This window comes from Coregonus clupeaformis, chromosome 13 (genome assembly GCF_020615455.1).
Source record: "Coregonus clupeaformis isolate EN_2021a chromosome 13, ASM2061545v1, whole genome shotgun sequence".
NCBI lineage: Eukaryota > Metazoa > Chordata > Actinopteri > Salmoniformes > Salmonidae > Coregonus > Coregonus clupeaformis.
The window spans coordinates 18,152,721-18,176,336 of NC_059204.1; the positions used below are offsets into that span (position 1 = coordinate 18,152,721).

Genomic DNA, 23,616 nt, shown 5'->3' on the forward strand with positions numbered 1-23,616 from the left:
AAGTGCCAATGCTGTTTAGAGAACTCCAGGCGTTTACATTTGTTATTTGATATGAAAATAGTGCTCTTTGGCCATGCACACCAGTGGTGGGTTTGGCGTAGAAATAAGGACGCATAAGCTGAAAAGAACCCCATACCTACTGTAAAATATGGTGGTGGATCTTTGATATTATGCGGCTATTTTGCTTCCACTGGTCCTGGGACCCTAGTTAAGGTTAACGGCATATGAACTTTACCCAGTACCACGACATTTTAGCCCAAAATCTAGTTGCCTCTGCCAGGAGGCTGAAACTTGGCCACCATTGGATATTCAAGCAAGACAATAAACCCAAGCACATATCCAAATCCACAAAGAAATAGTTAATTGATCACAAAATCAACATTTTGCAATGGCCATCTGAGTCTCCGGGCTTGAATCCCATTGAAAATTTGTGGTTTGAATTGAAGAGGGCAGTCCATAAGCGCAGACGAAGGATATCAAGGATATGGAAAGGGTCTAAGATCCCTCCCAATGTGTTATCCAATCTCATAATACATTTTAGAAAAAGGCTCAGTGTCTTTATCCTTGCAAGGTGAGGTATTGAAAGGTATTAAAAACAGGGGTGTCAATCATTTTGACCCCTATCTTTTTAAGAAATACAATTATTACTTGTTAAACAAAATCTCTTTCTCTGAGAAATGTTTGCATACAATATAGCTCAGTATTAGAAAATAAATAAATACATTATACAGTCATTTTTGCTCATCTTTATCAAGGGCGTAAATCATTTCGGACCCCACATGGTGATATGATAAAGGTGTATTCCCTACTTTTCTACCTTTTGCAATGTATCACTTGTTTATTTAACAAACTATTACTTATTTACTTTGCAAAGTAGCTTTGTGCCAAAATAAACAAGTGATAGTTTGCGAGTGCAGTATCTTCTTTTCTCTAAACTGTTCCCCAAAAATTATATGCACCTGCAAAGCAATCCCTAGATGTGTAAGTGCATTTAACCTTTGTTCCAAATTGAATGATTATGTAATGTATGTGGTATAAGTGCATTGTAACGTAAAATATGACCAACACGAATTACACAAATGATTTCTCTTTATTAATCACCAATTATTATTTAGCTTTATGCATTAACTGAACTTGTTTTGAATCATCTTTATCGAAATATGATTCCCTGTTGAATTTGAAGGGGAACCCTTTTATCTTTGAATCAGATAATAAAACCCCTCAAGTTCCACATAATATACTGACAGCGTACATGCACAGTGATTAATGTGAACATCACAGTGTCAGTTCACAGCTGCATGCCCTAATGACAACTGTTCACTTCAAAGGCAGAGTTAATGCCTTAGAAATATAATTCCTCTATGGTTGACACACAATGACAAAACATGTCTGACTCCAATGCTGACAGACAAATGATTATCAGGCCATCCATTACTCAGGTCAGCCTATTATCTTCACTAGCATATAAACAAATGCAATCTTCTTGTCTAGGCCTACTACTGTCATTAGCCTACTCTGGGCCCTAAAGGCCACATTTACTGAGTGATTTTTTTCAGTTAAGGATAACAGACCAAAGACAAAGCTTAAACATGCCTTAATTTATAATTATAAGAATAACCTATTGCTAAAAACCTATTGCTAAAATAAGCTACCTGCTGCCTTTGGGGAGGCAGGTAGCCTAGCGGTTAGAGAAGCGAGCCAGCAACAAGACAGTTCAAATCCTGGGTCCGACGGGAAAAATCTGTCAAGAAGTGAGCTGGCAATCGGAGCGTTGCTAGTATCAAATCCTAGAAGCCATTGCCTGCCGTTGTGCCCCAGGCACTTAACCCCCCACAACAACAGCTCCCCGGGCGCCCAGTGTGGCATCCCCCGCACCTCTCCAAAACCTGTATGTATATGTGTGCCTTTCGGAGGGGTTGGGTTAAAAGTGGAAGTTCAATTTTGGTTGGACCTTGTGTGCAATTGACCAATAAAGTGATCTTAATCTAATCACTTAAAAATATATTATGAATGTTCTGCTTTCTATGTGTTATTCCTTCTGATGCAAACATTGCACCTACACCAAAAGTTTTAGAACACCTACTCATTCAAGGGTTTTTCTATATTTTTACTATTTTCTACATTGTAGAATAATAGTGAAGACATCAAAACTATGAAATAACACAGAGGAGACTGTGTGAATCAGGCCTTCATGGTCGAATTGCTGCAAAGAAACCACTACTAAAGGACACCAATAAGAAGAAGAGACTTGCTTGGGCCAAGAAACATGAGCAATGGACATTAGACCGGTGGAAATTTGTCCTTTGGTCTGGAGTGTCTTTGTGAGACGCGGTGTGGGTGAACGGATGATCTCCGCAGGTGTATTTCCCACCGTAAAGCATGGAGGAGGAGGTGTTATGGTGTGGGGGTGCTTTGCTGGTGACACTGTCTGTGATTTATTTAGAATTCAAGGCACACTTAACCAGCATGGCTACCACAGCATTATGCAGCGATACGCCATCCCATCTGGTTTGGGCTTAGTGGGACTATCATTTGTTTTTCAACAGGACAATGACCCAACACACCTCCAGGCTGTGTAAGGGCTATTTTACCAAGAAGGAGAGTGATGGAGTGCTGCATCAGATGACCTGGCCTCCACAATCCCCCGACCTCAACCAAATTGAGATGGTTTGGGATGAGTCGGACCGCAGAGTGAAGGAAAAGCAGCCAAGTGCTCAGCATATGTGGGAACTCTTTCAAGACTGTTGGAAAAGCATGTGCAAAGCTGCCATCAAGGCAAAGGGTGGCTATATAAAATATATTTTGATTTGTTTAACACTTTTTGGGTTACTACATGATTCCATATGTGTTATTTCATCGTTTTGATGTCTTAACTATTATTCTACAATGTAAAAAATAGTAAGAATAAAGAAAAACCCTTGAATGAGTAGGTGTGTCCAAACTTTTGACAGGTACTGTAATTATTATTATTATTTTAAAAGAAATTGGCCAGTTTGCATGTTATTTTGGCATTAATTCGTGTCACATCTCAGTTTGCAAACAATGTAATTTTTTTTATCCTTGAGTTAATAAAGCAGCATACAAACATGGTCTCTTTCTTGAGTAAGGCAGCTCCAAAATGTCAGTGTTTAAGCCTAGCTCAGTGCTTTCTGTGGTGGAGGGGCAGACAGCGAAAATACGGAGCGTAGGCGTTGGTAATCTTCTCTAGTTGAGCTGTGATTGATTATGGGGACACTACGTCACCGCAGAATCTACAGGGAGAGCTAGGCATTTCAAGCCCCCTTGAGTGCTGCCATACATTTACATTAGAAGTGCTTTTTTGGTTACTACATGATTCCATTGTCACGATCGTCGATAGATGAAGCGGACCAAGGCGCAGCGTGATAAACGTACATATTTTATTGAAGTACACCACACGAACAAAACAACAAACGAAACGTGAAGTCCTAGGTTAACACAAACCTTTCGGAACAAGATCCCACAATGACTAGTGAAAACAGGCTGCCTAAATATGGTTCCCAATCAGAGACAACGAGCTACAGCTGCCTCTGATTGGGAACCACCCTGGCCAACATAGATCTAACCGATCTAGAACGAAAACCATAGCAAACAAAACATAGAAAATCCACACCCTGGCTCAACAATTAAGAGTCCCCAGAGCCAGGGCGTGACAGTACCCCCCCCCCAAAGGCGCGGACTGCGACCGCGCCAACCAAACACAAGAGGGTAGGGGCCGGGTGGGCATTCCGCCTCGGAGGCGGATCCGGCTCCGGGCGTGACCACCACACTCTCTCTACCCCCCCGTTGCGCCCCTGGTCTGGTCTGGCCCCGCTGGCCGGAGCTGGACTGAACACCGGTGGAGCGGATTTCTCTGGCTCCGGCGTGGAGCAGCTGACCCTGGCTCAACAATTAAGAGTCCCCAGAGCCAGGGCGTGACATCCATATGTGTTATTTCATAGTTTTGATGTCTTCACTATTATTCTACAATGTAGAAAATAGCAAAAATAAAGAAAAACCCTTGAATGAGTAGGTGTTCTAACATTTTTGGCCGGTAGTGTACGTCTGTAGTCAGTGACAACTACAGCATCTTTTTACTGTTTTTTCTCTCCCAACCCTGTACCAGGGTACCACCTCCCTTAGGATTGCAGTGGCAGTGCTATATAAAGACTAGCTGAGCACAAGGAAGATATCCAGTGTGCTACAGAGGGAGAAAAGGAACAAACAGGTCACACTGAGTCATTCACATAGCTCCCATGGCCGCTGGGAGAGGAGATGATGAGTGGTAGCACAATGACACAGCCAGGTGTCTATAAATATAATGCACTACACTCAATACCAGGGTGCATTGTGGTTGTGTGAATTCTTACTGCAAAACACACAAACGGGACCAATCAGAGAGCATGGTTATAACGATGTCATCATGAAGGAACCAATCAGAGAGCAGAGTTATGACGATTTCACAACCATAAATACTTCAAGACAAGCAAGCACACATTTTCTTTAGAAAATGTCATTTTCTAGTTATAGATAGATACATAAATTGTTCAGAATTATTGGTCAGAGAAATAAATCAGAAAGTGCTGACTTCACTCATCAAAAGTCATGAGGTCATTTATTTGGACATACAAAAAATTAAGAAAGTTATTTTCAATTGGAATGTGACTGTGAGAGTTACAGTATTGTTGTCAAAATCACTAATGTCCCCCTCCTGGTTACAATCAGACCCCAAATACATTTAAAATATAATTGTAAAACATTCAACATCCAACAATGAATAAAACATTTATAAAACCACATATTATTTACAATAGACACTCACGCATAACGAATACACCTGCCCTGTACACTGTGTATATTTTGTTTGTGTGTGTGCATGTGTCTGAGGGTGTTTGTTTGTGTGCATGTGTCTGAGGGTGTTTGTGTGTGTGTGCATGTGTCTGAGGGTGTTTGTGTGTGTGCATGTGTCTGAGGGTGTTTGTGTGTGTGCATGTGTCTGAGGGTGTTTGTGTGTGTGTGCATGTGTCTGAGGGTGTTTGTGTGTGTGTGCATGTGTCTGAGGGTGTTTGTGTGTGTGTGCATGTGTCTGAGGGTGTTTGTGTGTGTGTGCATGTGTCTGAGGGTGTTTGTGTGTGTGTGCATGTGTCTGAGGGTGTTTGTGTGTGTGCATGTGTCTGAGGGTGTTTGTGTGTGTGTGCATGTGTCTGAGGGTGTTTGTGTGTGTGTGCATGTGTCTGAGGGTGTTTGTGTGTGTGTGCATGTGTCTGAGGGTGTTTGTGTGTTTGTGTGTGTGTGCATGTGTCTGAGGGTGTTTGTCTATACGTGTGTAATGTGTCTTCTATGCTAAACTACCACCAACACTGGAGGCAATAACAATACCAAGCACCACACAACATATAATAATCATTATTTTCTTCTGCATGACCATTGTTGTATTATGTCAATAGAAATAAAACAAGGATTCCAGGCAGCATGAAAGAGTAGAGGGGGAAATGGCGTTACCAAAACGTTGAGAAAATGTTATTGTCAGAACTACTACTAACCATATTGCCAACAACACAGTTATGTGCAACAGGTAAAACACACATGGGCATGCTTATACTGACATAGCTAGGAAATACACACATGCACCAGCATTTCACAGCTTTAGGCAAACAGATGCATTTTGAAAGTATTTGAAAGTATTGGAATAGGGTTTTATTCTCTATTTGTGAGCACTATATTAGAGTCATTCTTTAATTGCCTGTTTAAATTGCAACTTCTCTCAACCTTGACCTGCTGTACTTTATCTGACCAAGTGGTGGCAATATTGTACAATGTACAGGCTGTCATTCAGGGAGGAGTCTGATTAAATTGCCCAGGCCTAGACGCTGGCTTTAGGTCAGTTTCGCCTTTTACCTCTGATAGTAATGGTCAGGAATTAGAGAGTGTAAGCTGATCCTAGATCTGTGCCTAAGGGTAAGTTTTACAGCGTGTGTAGAAGAGACAGTTGAATAATAGATGTAGCCCAGCAGAGAGCAGTAGGCTTGATGCATGCTGTTTTGTCACAGCAGCAATGATGAAGGTATATAGATACATACAGAGGATCTCAATGAGACCAGGTCACATAAGGTCATGCATGGTTTGCCTGGGTTGAAAATGCAAGTAAACACAGTTTGTGCACCTTTTTTTGTGACAGTTTAATTTACCCACCTATAACACTACATATGCATTGTTTTTGCTACTGGAGATGAACAAAACAGAAAAGGTTAAATTAATTAGTCACTTTTTCCACAGAGGTCTCCAGAGATGAATTGATGTCAATACGTGACATATTCGCTTTGACCGTGTGTTTATGAGTCCAATGTTTAGTCTGGTTTGGAGCTGGAAGAGGGCTGTGTGACCAACATGAAGGGACAGGCACTGTACCCCATTGCACAGACAACAACTGTAAAAGTCTTACTTCTGTGTGAGCAGGGTCTTCCATCCCATCCTGCACTGTGGCTGTTCAGACACAAGGGTTGTACTATACATTAAAATGTTACGTATGCTATGTATACAGACTGATCACAAGAAATAGACGGCGATTTCAGATGTTTGAAAAGGTCCTAAGAACGCCGATTTATGCCTTACTGTCACGACTTCCGCCGAGGCTGCCTCCCCTCCTTGTTCAGGCAGGCTTCGGCGTTCGTCGTCACCGGCTTACTAGCCACTGCCGCTCCATATATCATCATTCCATTTGTCTTGTCTTGTCAATTACACACACCTGGTTCATATCCCCTCATTAGTCTGTGTATATGTGTTCCCTCTGCCCCCTTGTCCTTGTGGGTGATTGTTTTATGTGAGTTGAGTGTTGCTCGGTGGAGCTACTCGTACCTTGTATTGCCGGGGTAGATTATTCCCCTGTGCCTGTATTTTGTTGGAGCTACCCATACCTTGTATTGCCGGGGTAGATTGTTCCCCTGTGCCTGTATTTTGTTGTTGCTATCCAGCGCAACTGTGTACGACGGAATAAACTCTGTATTCTGTGATTTACCCTCCTGCGCCTGACTCCTTCTAATCACACTCATCACAGAATCACCCACCCGCTATGGAGTCAGCGGGAGAGGAGCGCATGCCTGGAGTCGTGGCACAGGTCCAGGAGCATTCCACGATGCTGGCCAGCTTGAGGGAAGCGATGGATCGGGTTCTTCAGGACGTCCAACGCCTGGAGAGGAGAGGACCAGATCTGTCGAGACCAGCTGGCCAACCGGATCCAGCCACCCACACCCCAGCACTCGGAGGGATCCAGATATCCCGACCACAGGAGTTCGACGGGACGGCGGCGCTCTGCCAAGGATTCCTCCTCCAACTGGAGCTCTACTTCTCCAGCATCAGGCCGGCCCCATCGGAGCGGGAGAAGGTGTCCGTCCTCGTTTCCTGCCTCTCGGGGAAAGCCCTGGAGTGGGCCAACGCGGTTTGAAACGAAGGAGGAGCCTACGTTGGAGAACTACGGGGAGTTCGCTCGCCTCTTTCGGGCTGTCTTCGATCACCCGCCCGAAGGTCGAGAGGCAGGCGAGCGGCTGGTCCACCTGAGGCAGGGGACAAGGACCGCGCAGGACTTCGCTTTGGAGTTTCGGACTCTTGCAGTGGGGTCCGGGTGGAACGAGCGGGCCCTGATCGACCATTTCTGGTGCCATCTGCGGGAGGACGTCCTAGCCTGCTGGGACACCATGTTGTCCTTCACGCAACTGGTGGACATGGCCATCCGTTTGGACAACCTGCTGGCAGCCAGAGGACGTCCTGGAAGGGGTCTGCCTGTTCCCACCCCGGCTGACTTGGATCCCGAGCTGATGGAGCTGGGTGGAGCCGCCGTCCGAGAGAGCGGAGGACGACAGCGACAGTGCCACTCTGGTGGCACGAAGGGACAGTACACCACACGTTGTCATCAACGCTCTTTTGGGTCTGGAGGCGGCAGGCAGGGCACTCTCGCATCATCCCAGGTATCGAACGCCCACACTCGTTCAGAGCCCTCTGCTGCGCACTGTACCCTACCCATCTACTTTCCCGATCACATGGTAGATCCCCAGCTAGTCGGTTCAGGCGCAGCTGGGAACTTTATGGACAGGGCATTCTCACGCCTTCTAGGCATTTCATTGGTTCCCCTATCCATTCCACTCACCATCAGAGAACTTGATAGCTGACCATTAGGGTCCGGGTTTGTTCAGGAAGTTACTGCACCAGTCACCATGATTACCCAGGAGACTCATTGTGAGCAGATCACTTTATTTATTTATTATTGAGTCCCCTGCTTTCCCTGTGGTATTAGGTATCCCTTGGTTAGCACTCCACAACCCCACCTTCTCATGGCCGCAGAGGGTTCTCACGGGGTGGTCGCGAGAGTGTCAGGGTAGGTGTCTAGGTGTTTCCGTTGGTGCAACCACGGTGGAAAGTCCAGACAGTACCTCCACCGTGCGCATTCCCCCCGAATACCTCGATTTGACCACGCGTTTTCAAAAACACAGGCTACCAAGTTACCACCTCATCGGGCTGGGGATTGCACGATAAACCTCCAGGTAGACGCTGTACCTCCCAGGAGTCATGTGTACCCCCTGTCGCAGGCTGAAACGGCGGCTATGGAAACATACGTCACAGAGTCCCTGTGCCAGGGGTATATACGTCCCTCCACTTCACCCGCCTCCTTGAGTTTCTTCTTTGTGAAGAAGAAAGACGGCGGTCTGCACCCGTGCATTGATTATCGACCACTGAACAAGGAGACGATCAGATTTAGTTATCCTCTCCCCCTCATTCCGTCAGTGATTGAGTCAATGCATGGGGTGCGCTTCTTCACCAAATTAGATCTCAGGAGTGCGTACAACCTGGTGCGTATCCGAGAGGGGGATGAGTGGAAGACAGCATTCAGCACAACCACAGGGCATTATGAATACCTGGTGATGCCCTACGGTTTGATGAATGCTCCATCCGTCTTCCAGTCCTTTGTGAACGAGGTGTTTCGGGACATGCTTGGTCGCGGTGTAGTGGTCTACATCGATGACATTCTGGTGTATTCCACTACGCGCGCCGAGCATGTGTCCCTGGTTCGCAAAATGCTGGCCCGACTGTTGGAAAATGACCTTTATGCCAAGGCAGAGAAGTGTATGTTTTTCCAGCAGTCCGTCTCCTTCCTCGGATACCGCATTACCACCTCAGGTGTGGAGATGGCGGGAGATCGCATTTCAGCCGTGCGTAATTGGCAGACTACAACCACGGTTAAGGAGGTGCAGCGCTTACTTGGCTTCGCCAACTGCTATCGGAGGTTTATCCGGGGCTTTGGCATGGTCGCAGCTCCCATTACATCCCTGTTGAAGGGTGGGCCGTCCCGGCCCCGCTGGTCTGCTGAGGCTGACCTTCAGCAGACTGCGGGGTCTGTTCACCTCAGCCCCAGTACTGGCCCACCCCGATCCATCACTACCGTTCGTAGTGGAGGTGGATGCGTCTGAGGTAGGGATAGGCGCTGTCCTGTCAACGCTCGGGCACGCCACCCAAGCTCCGCCCCTGTGCCTTCTTCTCTAAGAAGCTCAGCCCGGCGGAGCAGAACTATGACGTTGGTGATCGGGAGCTGTTGGCTGTTGTCCGAGCCTTGACCGTGTGGAGGCATTGGCTCGAAGGTGCGAAACACCCTTTCCTCATCTGGACGGACCACCGTAACCTGGAGTACATCCGGGCAGCGAGGAGGCTGAATCCTCGCCAGGCCAGGTGGGCCCTATTCTTCACCCGGTTCGATTTTACACTGTCATACATCCCGGGTACGAAGAACGTAAAGGCATACGCATTGTCACGGCTGTATGACACAGAGGAGAGGCCCAGAGACAACACCCCCATACTTCCGGCCTCCTGCATTGTGGCGCCGGTAGTATGGGCGGTGGACGCGGATATAGAGCAAACATTACACACAGATCCATCTCCACCTCAGTGTCCAGCTGGGCTGCGGTACGTGCCTGCTCTTATCCGTGATCGGCTGATCAAATGGGCACACACGTCACCCTCCTCTGGTCACCCAGGTATCGATCGTACAGTGCGCTGCCTGACCGGAAAGTACTGGTGGCCTACCTTAGCTAAGGACGTGAGGGTGTATGTCTCCTCCTGCTCGGTGTGCGCCCAGAGTAAGGCACCTAGGCACCTCCCAGCGGGTAAGTTACAACCTTTACCAGTTCCACAACGACCATGGTCTCACCTAAGTGATGATTTCCTGACTGATCTTCCCCTCTTCCAAGGTAACACCACCATCCTGGTCGTTGTGGACCGCTTTTCCAAGGCCTGCCGCCTCCTTCCTCTGCCCGGTCTCCCCACGGCTCTGCAAACTGTGGAGGCCCTGTTTACACACGTCTTCCGGCACTACGGGGTACCAGAGGATATAGTGTCTGACCGAGGTCCCCAGTTCACATCCAAGGTCTGGAAGGCGTTCATGGACGCCTGACCTCTGGGTTCCACCCCGAGTCTAATGGGCAGGTGGAACGGGTAAATCAGGATGTGGGTAGGTTCCTGTGGTCCTACCGCCAGGACCGGCCGGGGGAGTGGTCGGTGTTCTTGCCATGGGCAGAATATGCCCAGAACTCTCTCCGCCACTCCTCTACTAACCTAACGCCATTCCAATGTGTTTTAGGTTACCAACCGGTTCTGACACCGTGGAACCAGAGCCAGACCGAAGCTCCTGCGGTGGATGGCTGGTTTCGGCGCGCGGAGGAGACGTGGGACGCTGCCCACGTTCACCTCCAATGCACCGCGCGTCGTCAGAAGGCCAAAGCTGACCGCCACCGCAGTGAGGCCCCGGTCTTCGTTCCGGGGGATCAGGTCTGGCTCTCGACCCGGAATCTGCCCCTCCGCCTGCCCTGCCGGAAGCTGAGCCCGCGGTTTGTGGGGCCGTTCAAAGTCCTGAGGAGAATCAACGAGGTCACCTATAGGTTATTACTTCCCCCTGATTACCGTATTAACCCCTTATTATGTGTCTCCGTATTATTATGTGTCTCTCCTCAGGCCGGTGGTGGCTGGTCCCCTCCAGGAGTCTGAGGTGCGGGAGGTTCCTCCACCTCCTCTGGACATCGAGGGGGCCCCGGCGTACTCTGTCCGTTCCATCCTGGATTCGAGGCGTCGGGTGGGGGGCCTTCAGTACCACGTGGAGTGGGAGGGGTACGGTCCGGAGGAACGGTGCTGGGTCCTGGTGAGGGATATCCTCGATCCCTCCTTGTTGCGGGTTTCAACCATCGCCATCCGGCTCGCCCTGCTCCGCGTCCTCCTGGCCGTCCCCGGGCCGGGGTTGGCGCGCTGCTGGAGCTGCGCGTCAAGGGTGGGGTACTGTCACGACTTCCGCCGAGGCTGCCTCCCTTCCTTGTTCGGGCAGGCTTCGGCGTTCGTCGTCACCGGCTTACTAGCCACTGCCGCTCCATATATCATCATTCCATTTGTCTTGTCTTGTCAATTACACACACCTGGTTCATATCCCCTCATTAGTCCGTGTATAAGTGTTCCCTCTGCCCCCTTGTCCTTGTGTGTCTTTACTTTGGGAAAGACATGCGCTTCAGACCATGACACCTCCCGTCAACTTAACTCACATCAACGTCACATCAACGTCATGCAATGTCACATTAACGTCATGCCACGTCATGCAACATCAAGCCACGTCATGCAACGTTACATCTAACGACACAACACTCACATCAGGTCACATTGAGAGTTAGTATTTGACTTACCCTCCTTGCTTTACTCTGGTACTTTACTGCCTTCTTGGTATCAGACACGGCCCTCTCTACATAGTCCACTGAGTGCTCCACGTTGTACTCTATACGGTCTATCATCTCCCCCTGAGGGAGAGAGAGATAGAGAGAGAAGGTAAATGGAGGATCAGGGAATAGAAAGTGAGGGATATCATTGTTGTGGGTTTTCAAATTGGTATGTGTGTAGTCTTCATTGTTGTGTGTTGCCAGTCAGTGTGTATAGAGTCCCACCTGGCTCTCCACCAGCATGGCCATGTCCATGAACATGTCGTGAAGTTCTCTGATGCTGTTCTCCAGCTTGATGATCTCAGTGTGTCTTGTCTCAATCTCATTCATGGCCTGCTGGGTGATGTTGGAGTCCATGATGATCTAGGAGACACAGAGACACAGTTCATGTGTAATCACACACTCATACCCACACACAAGTTCTCCCTCTTGTAGGTGTGGCATTCTCAGTCGGTATGCCACACCTCGCCAACAGAGTGAGATCTTGTCTTCTAGATGAGTGTATTGTGTATGATTTTCTCAGACAATTGCATGTGCTTGCCTGTGTATTGGCTCCTTGCATGCACGTGTGTGTGTGTGTGTGTGTGTGTGTGTGTGTGTGTGTGTGTGAGAGTATGTGAGAGTATGTGTGTGTTTGTTTGTGTGTGTGTGGTCACTCACCCCTGATGTGAAGATGGCAGGGTTGTCACTCTCCAGCATGCTCTCTAGTTCCTCATTAGTTGTGTTCCTACCAGCTACAATAACAAACACAATCCATGGAGTTGGTCTCCAACAACCACCAACCTGTAACCAACAGCAATTGGGCACAATAGAAGACTATACATTTTGAAACAGCAACACATCTCATAAAGTGATCCAACTGGGAATGGCCATCGATAACTGAGAAAGACACACCGAATATATTTTAGCTAACTAAGTAAGAAGGTAAACATGTTGGCCACCCAACCACCACACACATACAGACACACACACCCATTCCCACATAATTAAACGTACACACACATCTACCAACACAGTGTTATATCTCATTTTCCTTCTCCCAAGACATGTCGATGGGCTGCCTCCAAGGTGGCGTGAGCATGTCATTGTGACAGGCTAAATGAGCCTCCTCAGGGCTGCTATGTGTGTGTGTGTGTGTGCGCTCGCCATGTGTGTGCTTGTGTGTGTGTGTGTGTGGTGTGTGTGTGCCGACGCATCAGTCATCACGATGGCAGAGAGTGGGCGCCCACAACCCCATCCAGGCAATTGGGCTGGGAGGACAAGGTGCAGAGAGAGAGAGAGAGAGAGAGAGAGAAAGAGAGAGCGAGAGAGGCATCAGTGTAGGATTAATCACAGGCTAGTCTCTCATCTGCCTGTTTCTATCTCTGCCTCTGTCGAACCCAGCCCCTGATGGGAGACACACTCAGCCTTTTTCAAAGGCAGTATGTCACAGATTTCCTGTTTGAAATGTATAATAGTTTCTATGAACTACCTTGGTGTAATGAGTTTATGGTGCCTCCTATTACCTATTAATAACATTTGCTATAAGCATTCATAAAAGCATATATGAATAAATATAATTGCATATAATATATTCCTAATAGAATAGAATAGAATAAAATACGACTTTATTGTCCATTGGTTAGAACGGAAAGTTTGCCTTCTGCCTTTCCCAACACCCCCAGATACACACACGTTGAGAGGCAGAGGGTCAGCAGCAGTGCAGCACCCCTGGATGGAGAGCAACTGTGTGCAGCTAAGTGCCTTACTCAAGGGCACAACGGTAGGAAATGGTACATGGGATTAGAGACCAGCAGCCTTCCAGCTACCATTTCAGTTCCATTCCCATTTTTGTGTTGCCCGGCCGGGTCTTGTGTGCAGTTGTGTGCAGTTAAGTGCCTTGCTCAAGGTCCGCCTCTCTAACCTCTAGGCTACTGCCACCCAAATGCATTACTTTTGATTAATACTGTATGGGCATTTTTGTTTCACTCAGTAAATGTGTCTTAGTGATTGAGTTCATCCAAACAAGAATCCAAAGGAACCTATGTTGTAGAGCTCCATCATGGTTGTATTACAGACAGATTAAGTTAACACCATCACTATTTGAAATAAAGCATGCACACGCAATATTGCTTTCCACAGATTTCCTATGCCTGCTAGCAAGAAGCAGAGATGTGTTGGGGATATCTTGTGCATCTGTTGGCAATAGGAGGGCCTAATCCAGTCTTCCATCCAGGGGAAATGTATATTTCAAGTCTGTAACCTTAGTGACCGACCCTGTGATTCAATCGCTGTCTGCGTGCTGTGGCTGGGTAAGATAAATGGTGAAGCTTTAGTGTGGGGCGATCATCTACTGGCAGCTAGTGACACAACAATTCATCAGAAGGCTGGGAAAAGGCCACAACATGTGATGGCCACACAAATACGTACAAAGAAACACGCACACAGACATAAGGCCTGAAAAAAGACCTCTGCCTCCTTCCCAGTGTCCTTCTGCCCTCCCACTTTTTTATCCATCAAACCTCAGCCATTGCCATACCCAATAACAGTCGCTCTCTCTTTCCTCTCCCTATTCGGGCCGTGTGCAGCACTTCTTCAAGAAAGGCTGAATAACTCTCACATAGCCGGTTTGACAAATGTGTCCATTTATAAACCTTGGTTGGTTTGAGGTAGTGAGTAGTGACAGTATAATATTTTTTCCAACATGTTAATCTGCAAGTCCTAACCTCTTGGTCCGGCTAACTTAATGAGTGCACCCTTTCACTAATTGCCATTGGGAGGAGTGAGTGTCATGAATGACTCATTCCTGATTGTCAAGGACAAAGTAACACTTGCCGTGGCAACCCAGCATCCAATCAGAACACTGCCAGTGTTTACCTACGGTTAGAATTTTTCTTTGCATTGTGTTGTGATTGAGGTGTGAGTGTGTGTAGTGTGTGTGTGTGTGTGTGTGTGTGTGTGCACACTTCCACTATGGATCTGTGTACTCCTATATTCCCAGGTGACCCCCAAGGCTAACCCTTGTTCCACCCCCTCATTCTCTCTCCACTCTGCGTGGACCCAGGGCTATCAACACCACCTACTCATCTCATCCCCTTGCCTATCCTAGCCTAGTCAGCCTCTCACTCACAGGTAAATGGCAGATACCCACATTGGGTATCAGATACCCACATTGCCTCACATTCCACTGGAGAGCTGACCATGCTGTGGGCTGTAGCGGAGCAGGTTGAGAGCTTCAAGTTCCTTGGTGTCCACATCACCAACAAACTCTCATGGTCCAAACACACCAAGACAGTCGTGAAGAGGGCACGACAAAGCCTATTTTACGCTGCTGCTACTCTGTTTATTATTTATGCATAGTCACTTTAAATTTACCCACGTGTACATACTACCTCAATTACTCGACTAACTGGTGCCCCCGCACATTGACACTGTACCGGTACACTGTACCGGTACCGGTGTTTATAGCCTCCCTACTGTTATTTTATTTTACTGCTGCTCTTTAATTATTTGCTATTTTCTACTTAACACTTTTTTTTTTTTTCTAAAATGCATTGTTGGTTAAGGGCTCATAAGTAAGCATTTCACTATAAGGTCTACACCTGTTGTATTCGGTGCATGTGGCAAATACAATTTGATTTGATTTGATTTAGTGACGATAACGCAAATAGAGCAAAGGTCAATTTGACAGCCCTAGAGAAAACTACCAAGTTAAATCTTGTATTTGTGGGTATCAACAATGCGTATAACAATATGTAGCCTATGCATAAAACACTATGGCTGTAAAAAGATCTATGGCTTGGTATGATGTTTTACAGTTGTTGATAGAGCTCCTCTCTCTCCTTAACAGTATTTAACATATTTTACCAGGACGTCTCTCTCAATTTTTGGAAAGAGACCTGTGAGATGTGTACAATGCTTTATGACTGGGTATAACACTCTATAGCTATGTATAATGCGCTATGGCTGTGTATGACTGTGCAGTGTGTGTGTGTGTGTGTGTGTGTGTGTGTGGAGGTTCAGCTGTAGGGTTTCTGCTTACTGCTCCGCCTGGTTCAATATTGACTCAGCGCCGCTAGCACTTCCTGGCTGCAGCACACCTGCGGCTCACCTGGGAGCCATGAACACACACACACACAGACTTGAAACACAGGCTAGCAATTGCATAACTTCTTGAGACAAATGAACAAACACATTTGGACAGTTGGATTCATATGAGTTGTAAATATCAATACACATTCATGTTAGGCTGCCAACAGCATAAGCCATAACACCATGATGCTACTGAAAGATCTTTAGGTGAAGGACCAAGGCCCAAGAAAAAGAGAGGAGAATCATTTAACCACAAGAGGCTATTTTGGTATCCCCACGCTTCTCCAATAGTAAAACTTGTTGGAGAACCCAAGAGGAGCTTGTTTCTACATCTCTAATCATCTCAGAGTCAATTTCTCCCCATTCTGCCTCACGTCATTTGCTTCCAGCCTGAAAGATTTCAATGTTTATATTATATTCTGCTCAATAAGCCCCTACGGGTGTTATCTCTTCACTACCGTCATCTGGAGCTGAAATTACAGTGCGACACACACACACACCTCCAGAGAATACAGGAAAAAAATGTATATGATCATGCCGAGGTTTATTAAACGCAGTCTAAACTGCATGAGTGAGTGGAGAAATTAATTTCAACAAGGATATTAAAATGAAAGATTGAAATGATGTCGTCAGCCTCCTCACCTTGTTTACTGCTATTCCCATGATGGCTTTCTAAACTAACCGGATCAATGTCTGGAGCGTTGGCTTAATTTCTCAATTACACACACACACACACACGCACACACACACACACACACACACGTGTCACCAATGGTTTGTCCTGATCAAAGTTGACTACACAGCCCTAAAGTTGACATGATCCACCTGCCTTCCATTACGCATTATATGTTTCCTCGAATTATGCATCTGGACAGATGGATTCTACATAAAAATATGCTAATAAATTAGCATACACAGTTACACCTCAACCAAACATTAGGAATCCCAGTCACTGTTAAGAATGCATAAATACATGCGTTGGGGAAACAGTAGACAAACAAATAGACAAACAAAACTGGGGACAGGGCAAATAAAACCAAAACAAATCAACCCATTCATACGTTGTGTAACTATATAGTCTGTAATGTTATCATGCCCAACATGCACAATACCGTATCACATTTGCTAATAAGAGAATATCAGGAACACACACAAACACACTCACAGAGCACACTCACTGATCTCCAGTTGTCTCTGGATGCGGCCCTTGCAGCGTTCCCGGTAGTCTGACTGCGTGGCGTTATACTCTGACATTACCTCCACAAACTTCCGAGACAACGTGGAATGCTGACAGGGAATGATGCAGGATGTTACATTGTCCATCAATAGTTAATGCTTTCCAAGAATAACTAGACCAGAGTTATACATACAGTACAACAGGGATGGCAACTCCGATCCTGAAAACTCCAGACTCAGTTTTGAAATTCCCTGCTATATACACCATAACCCACCTGTGTCTTACGTATCCTCAGATCTGCAGATGACCTGTTTAAAGCCTCCTCATGCTCTATGGACTGTTCAATGCCTGTAGGGAACAGCGAGAGAGAAGAAAAATTAATCTACCAGTACCACTACCATTTATTCAGATGGTCTAATTAATGAAGAACCTGGTTTATTTTTTTTAAATAGAATCTGGCCGAAGCTTATATCACATTAAAGGTAGAATATTCAGGCAAATACATTATTTATCATAGAGAGGGGATTGAAAGATAGAGAGACCAATGGTTGTGTGTTTGCAACATACTTTTTAACTTGGAGCGCACTTTGTTCGCAAACTTCTTTATGTCTGTCATCAGCTGCTCCAGCTCTGCCTTTGTTTCTGTTGAGAGAAAGAGTAAAAACAATATTTGAATAATTGATTTATTCACCAAAATCCTATTTCACATGTCCTATTCAACTCAACACGATTGCAACAATGAGTTTGTTTCTGTTTCTCCCAACAAAGACATGCCCTGATGTCCTCTTAAAGGTCCAATGCAGCCGTTTTTATCTAATTATCAAGTCATTTCTAATAGTGATGTAACGATTGACTGATATGCTTCGGTCCCCGATTCAAATGTTTAAGATACAATTGTATCGGTCCTCGGACATCCCAGGCAATATCAGTTTTCAAACTGCACCTAGCATTGCGCACTGACCAACGCGAGGTAGGCGGCCTGTTCCTGATCTTGCACATCTGTCCGGCACCTTCAGCATTAAAATGCTAAAATGGCTTACGCGATATTAGGCTTTATTAGTTGAGTGACAACCTATGTCATTTGCTAGGTTATTGTTATCTATGCGCTGTTGAAAACAGTGTTTTACCGGAATAAAAGTAAGCTACCAGAGACACTCTCATCTGGCTATACCTGCTCATCTGGCTATACGGGGCTTACAATATATTTTATTTGTATTGTTCAGGTTCACAGTCAGCAATAGTTTTGGTAGTTTTGCTTTAAACAATCAGTGTATATGGTAATTTTTTGATATACAGGGTAAAGTTAATAATTTCATAAAGAGGACAGAAATCACTTTTGCGAGGCACAAACTGGTCACAAAGAAACACAAATAGCTTCTTAGCAAAGAGCAATTTCTCAAGCAATAATTTTGCTAGGACTGTCTGGGAGTAGTCTGAGTGGGGTGGATAAAACTGAAAACGGGCTGTTATTGGAAGGAGGTTTGGAGCTCTCATTATTATTGGTCTATTAACAACACTGAACAAAAATATAAACGCAACACGCAACAATGTCAATGATTTTACTGAGTTACAGTTCATTTAAGGAAATCAGTCAATTTAAAGAAATTCATTAGGGCCTAATCTATGGATTTCACATGACTTGGAATACAGATATGCATCTGTTGGTCACAGATACCCACAAAATAAAAAGTAGGGCCGTGGATCAGAAAACCAGTCAGTATCTGGTGTGACCACCATTTGCCTCATGCAGCGCAACACATTTCCTTCGCATAGAGTTGATCAGGCTGTTGATTGTGGCCTGTGGAATGTTGTCCCACTCCAGCGAAGTTTCTGGATATTGGCGGGAACTGGAACACGCTGACGTACACGTTGATCCAGAGCATCCCAAACATGCTCAATGGGTGACATATCTGGTAATGGAAGAACTGGGACATTTTCAGCTTCCAGTAATTGTGAACAGATCCTTGCGACATTGGGCCGTGCATTATCATGCTGAAACATGAGGTGATGGTGGCGGATGAATGGCATGACAATGGGCCTCAGGATCTCATCACGGTATCTCCGTGCATTCAAATTGCCATCGATCAAATGCAATTGTGTTTGTTGTCCTTAGCTTATGCCTGCCCATACCATAACCCCACTGCCACCATGGGGTACTCTGTTCACACCGGGATTCATCTGTGAAGAGCACACTTATCCAGCGTGACAGTGTCCATTGAAGGTGAGCATTTGCCCACTGAAGTCGGTTACGACGCCAAACTGCAGTCAGGTCAAGCCCCTGGTGAGGACGACCAGCACGCAGAGGAGCTTCCCTGAGATGGTTTCTAACAGTTTATGCAGAAATTCTTCAGTTGTGCAAACCCACAGATGGCTGGTCTCAGACGATCCCGCAGGTCAAGAAGCTGGATGTGGAGGTTCTGGGCTGATATGGTTACACGTGGTCTGCGGTTGTTAGGCCAGTTGGACGTACTGCCAAATTCTCTAAAATGACATTGGAGGCAGCTTATGGCAGAGAAATTAACATAAAATTATCTGGCAACAGCTCTGGTGGACATTCCTGCAGTCAGCATGCCAATTGCACGCTCCCTCAAAACTTTAGACATCTGTGGTATTGTGTTGTGTGACAAAACTGCACATTTTAGAGTTGCACAAGGTGCACCTGTGTAATGATCATGCTGTTTAATCCGCTTCTTAATATGCCACACGTGTCAATTGGATGGATTATCTTGGCAAAGGAGAAATACTCACTAAATTTGAGAGAAATAAGCTTTTTGTGTACATGGAAAATGTTAAACATTGGACCAACACTTTACATGTTGCATTTATATTTTTGTTCAGTATAATTTACCGCCTGGTGATGTCATCAGGCAGAGCACAACTCCATCCGACCAAAACAGGCTGAAATTTCAGGAGGTATTTTCAAACAGCTACACTAAAAGGGCATTATCATAATTTTAATAATTTCACAGTATTATTCCAACCTCAGTGTGGAAATATATATAAAACACTGGGCCTTTAACACAAGGGTTTTCAACCTTTTCTTGCCCAGGGACCCCCTCCCAGGCAATCTGACGACCCAGGGACCCACATCATACATTAGCACCCAAGGCCAGTGAGCTTACTGAAATTCTAAATAAGGAATTACAGTCAGTATCAGAATGGGTGATTAATAATAAACTGGTCTTAAATACATCTAAAACTAAAATAATTGTATTTGGTTCAAAACATTCTGTAAGACCTAAACCTCAACTGGAGATGTGTATAAAGGGTGTGACCATTGAGCAAGTTGAGGAAGCTAAACTCCTAGGTATAACATTGGATGGTCAATTATCATAGTCAAGTCAAAGTTGTTGTGAAGATGGGGAGGGGTATGTCTTTTTGACACAAAAATCAACTGTACTAGTTGTTCAGGCTCTGGTCTTGTCCCATCTTGATTACTGTCCAGTAATATGATCAAGTGCAGCAAAGAAAGACCTAGCAAAGCTGCAGGTGGCTCAAAACAGAGCAGCACACCTTGCCCTTAACTGGACATACAGAACTTACATCAACAACATGCATGCCAGTTTTCCCTGGTTGATGGTTGACGAGAGATTGATTGCTTCTCTTCTAGTTTTTATGAGAAGTATTACTGTAATGAAACTTCCTGATTGTCTGCATAATTGAATAACATTCAGCTCAGACACCTATATATAACCCACAAGACATGCCACCAGGGGTCTCTTCACAGTCCCCAAGTCCAAAACAGATTTACGGCAACGCACAGTATTATACAGAGCCATGATCGCATGGAACTCCCTTCCATCACCAATGACTCAAGCAAACAGCAAAATTACCTTTAAAAAAGATTAAACATCTCATGGAACGGCGGGGACTGTGAGGTGACATTTTTTTTGTATTGTTTTATATCGTTGTATTTTACATTTGTGTGACTGTCCTTCAGTGTCTATCAGTGTACCAGTGTTTTGTTTCTTGTCATGTTTTGTGCTTTTTGTGGACCCCAGGAAGAATAGCTGCTGCCTCTGCAAAAGCTAATGGAGATCCAAATAAACAAATAAACTCCAAACACATTTTTGCTAAGAGCAGCTGTTTAGCTGGTTAAACAAAGGTTAGCCATGTCAAGAAAGCTTACCAGCAGCCAGCGACACTTGCCACACTGGTAGCCTATTCGCGGGTGCTTTTTCAAAGCATATGTCAGATATTCCAGTGTGTGTAATTGGCTCCAATGAGTGTAATTTGCTCAATATTAGGAGTTCAGAAATAAAGTTCAGAAAAACATTGGGGAGGGAAATCTATTTCGCGGACCACCTGCAGTACCGTCGCGGACCCACGGTTGAATACCCCTGCTTTAACACACTTTCCCTCCCTCCCAGTATTGATTGAAAATAGCCCCTTCTGTTAACATAAAAAAAACATACTTTTAATACCCCAGCCATATCACCAGATGCTGAAAAGCTTTTAACTACTTATACATCTTCCCAAGAGGGGTAAAATATTCCTAAATAATCAAAAATATTCCATCAAATGGAAGATCAGGGTTGCTTAGGTAGTGATAACTCCTGAGTGGCGCAGTGGTCTAAGGCACTGCATCGCAGTGCTAACTGTGCCACGAGAGATCCTGGTTCGAATCCTGGTTCGAGACTCATGGGCGGCGCACAATTGGCCCATCGTCGTCCAGGGTAGGGGAGGGAATGGCCGGCAGGGATGTAGCTCAGTTGATAGAGCATGGCGTTTGCAACGCCAGGGTTGTGGGTTCAATTCCCACAGGGGGCCAGTATAAAAATATATGTATTCACTAACTGTAAGTCGCTCTGGATAAGAGCGTCTGCTAAATGACTAAAATGTAAATGTAAATGACCCTGTCCCACCCAGCCAGCTCCCAGCATCAGTCATCTTCTCAGTGGGCCGCACAGACCACACCACCCACACAGAGATATGGTAATTTCACCCTACTTCTAAGCCCCACACATGACTTTGGGCTAGGTCTCCATAGACAAAATGTGGATTCCTGTCCTTTTCTCCTTACCCTAAATTGATCTAAATGACTGGATAGGTGAAAGTAATGTGTGGGTTTAAGTTCCTACTTGTTGCTCTCATCTATCCTGTGTTTTCAGTTCTGTATGGGTAAAGGAAACAAAGAGAGGAAGCTGGTTTAGACTATTGAGATGCACCCTTGGCATTTCATTCCTCTCCTTTTCTGTTTTTATCTCCTCCTAAAATGAAAGTCTAGAGTCAGTGGATAGCCCACATTACAACCACTCATCAATTATGAATAGGAGAGTGATAGCCCCAAAACCACCACTAGATCCCACAATAGCTTGTTAGTGTAACTCTGTGTTCTGTCTATACACTCCTTGTAGTCCTCCTAATTTCCCGAAATCAGACTCAACGGCCATTGGGAGATTGTATCATCTCTTCCAGAGGCTGAGAGAAGAGACATTCACATAAGAGGCTCCCTGTGGCGCCAAGACAGCTCTGTCTTCAGTGGGGGTGTGTGAGTGCGTGCATATGGGTACGTATGTGTGTGTGTATATAATTGCCACTCTTGTGAGTGTGCGTATGTGTGTGTGTGTGTATGTGTGTTTGTATGTAAAACAGCTGGTAGGAATACGGAACATGAACCCTAACCCTGGCTCTTCTCATTAATCGCGCATCTGATCAGAATGTGGTTGCCATCTCGTTTTAGCCCTGACAACTAATTTCTGCCTGCCGTGGCCCTGACAATGAGGGTAGCTTGAGTGTGTGACCCCGACAAAACACGAAGGTCAAGTTCATCTGTCACAGACGATGAGGAGGTTGTGTGTGTCAATGTCCCCATTGAAATGCCACTGACAATGGTCTTCTCTAACCTGCAATAATGATGCAGGATTAGACCTATCACTAAAATCTTCAGTCATCCAAAAGTTATACTTAAATCCGAACTGGTTCTCAAGCAAATTAGTAAGATTGTCTCACCCACTGTTCAAGAAAGGCCTTTTTCCCTTTATTCAGATTACAACCTCTCACTTTCAGTTATTTGAAAAGGAAATAATCTCCCAAATGTCACTATTTCTAAAACAAGCTATAGAAAGTTGGTTGCAATTTCAATTTAATCCTCCAGAAACGACAGAAGAAATAATGCAACAGATATTGTGGTTAAATTCAAATATACTAATTGACAAAAAACCTTTATTTTTTGACAGAAATGTTTAAAAAAGGTATAATCTTCGTAAATGATATCATCGGTAGGACTGGTGGAGTTATGTCGCACATGCAGCTAACAAAAACATATGGAAATGTCTGCTCTACCCAAAATTACAACCAAATAATTGCAGCCTTACCGCAAAAGTGGAAGAGGAAAGTTGAAGGGGGAGAAAGTAAGGAACTTGTCTGTCGGCCTTGCATTAAAGAACATAATTGGTTAAGGAAAACTGTGATAAATAAAAAAGTATATCAGTTTCACTTAAGGACCAAAGGATTGACAGCCGTCCCATATAGATTGCAAAATAGTTGGGAAGAGATCTTTGACGTACCGATCCCATGGCATAGTGTTTATGAACTGACACGCAAAAACGACACCGGATTCAAAAAATTAGAATCTTTCAATTTAAATTATTATATAAAATTCTTGCTACCAATAGAATGTTATTTATATGGGGG

The 23,616-nt window shown here is 45.3% G+C and overlaps 1 protein-coding gene across 1 annotated transcript in view; it reads right to left on the reverse strand.

Annotated features, from left to right (window-relative positions):
* Window positions 1-5,256: 5,256 nt before the first annotated feature.
* LOC121580205 (syntaxin-1A) overlaps window positions 5,257-23,616 on the reverse strand; it is a 41,569-nt gene continuing 23,209 nt past the window's right edge. Inside the window, exons 4-10 of the mRNA XM_041895263.1 lie at window positions 17,548-17,622; window positions 17,255-17,328; window positions 16,982-17,090; window positions 12,393-12,466; window positions 11,958-12,095; window positions 11,703-11,813; window positions 5,257-5,413 (exon numbers count right to left, since the gene is read on the reverse strand). Coding sequence (XP_041751197.1) covers window positions 5,336-5,413; window positions 11,703-11,813; window positions 11,958-12,095; window positions 12,393-12,466; window positions 16,982-17,090; window positions 17,255-17,328; window positions 17,548-17,622 — 659 coding nt within the window. The 3' untranslated portion in view covers window positions 5,257-5,335. The remainder of the gene's footprint in view (window positions 5,414-11,702; window positions 11,814-11,957; window positions 12,096-12,392; window positions 12,467-16,981; window positions 17,091-17,254; window positions 17,329-17,547; window positions 17,623-23,616) is intronic.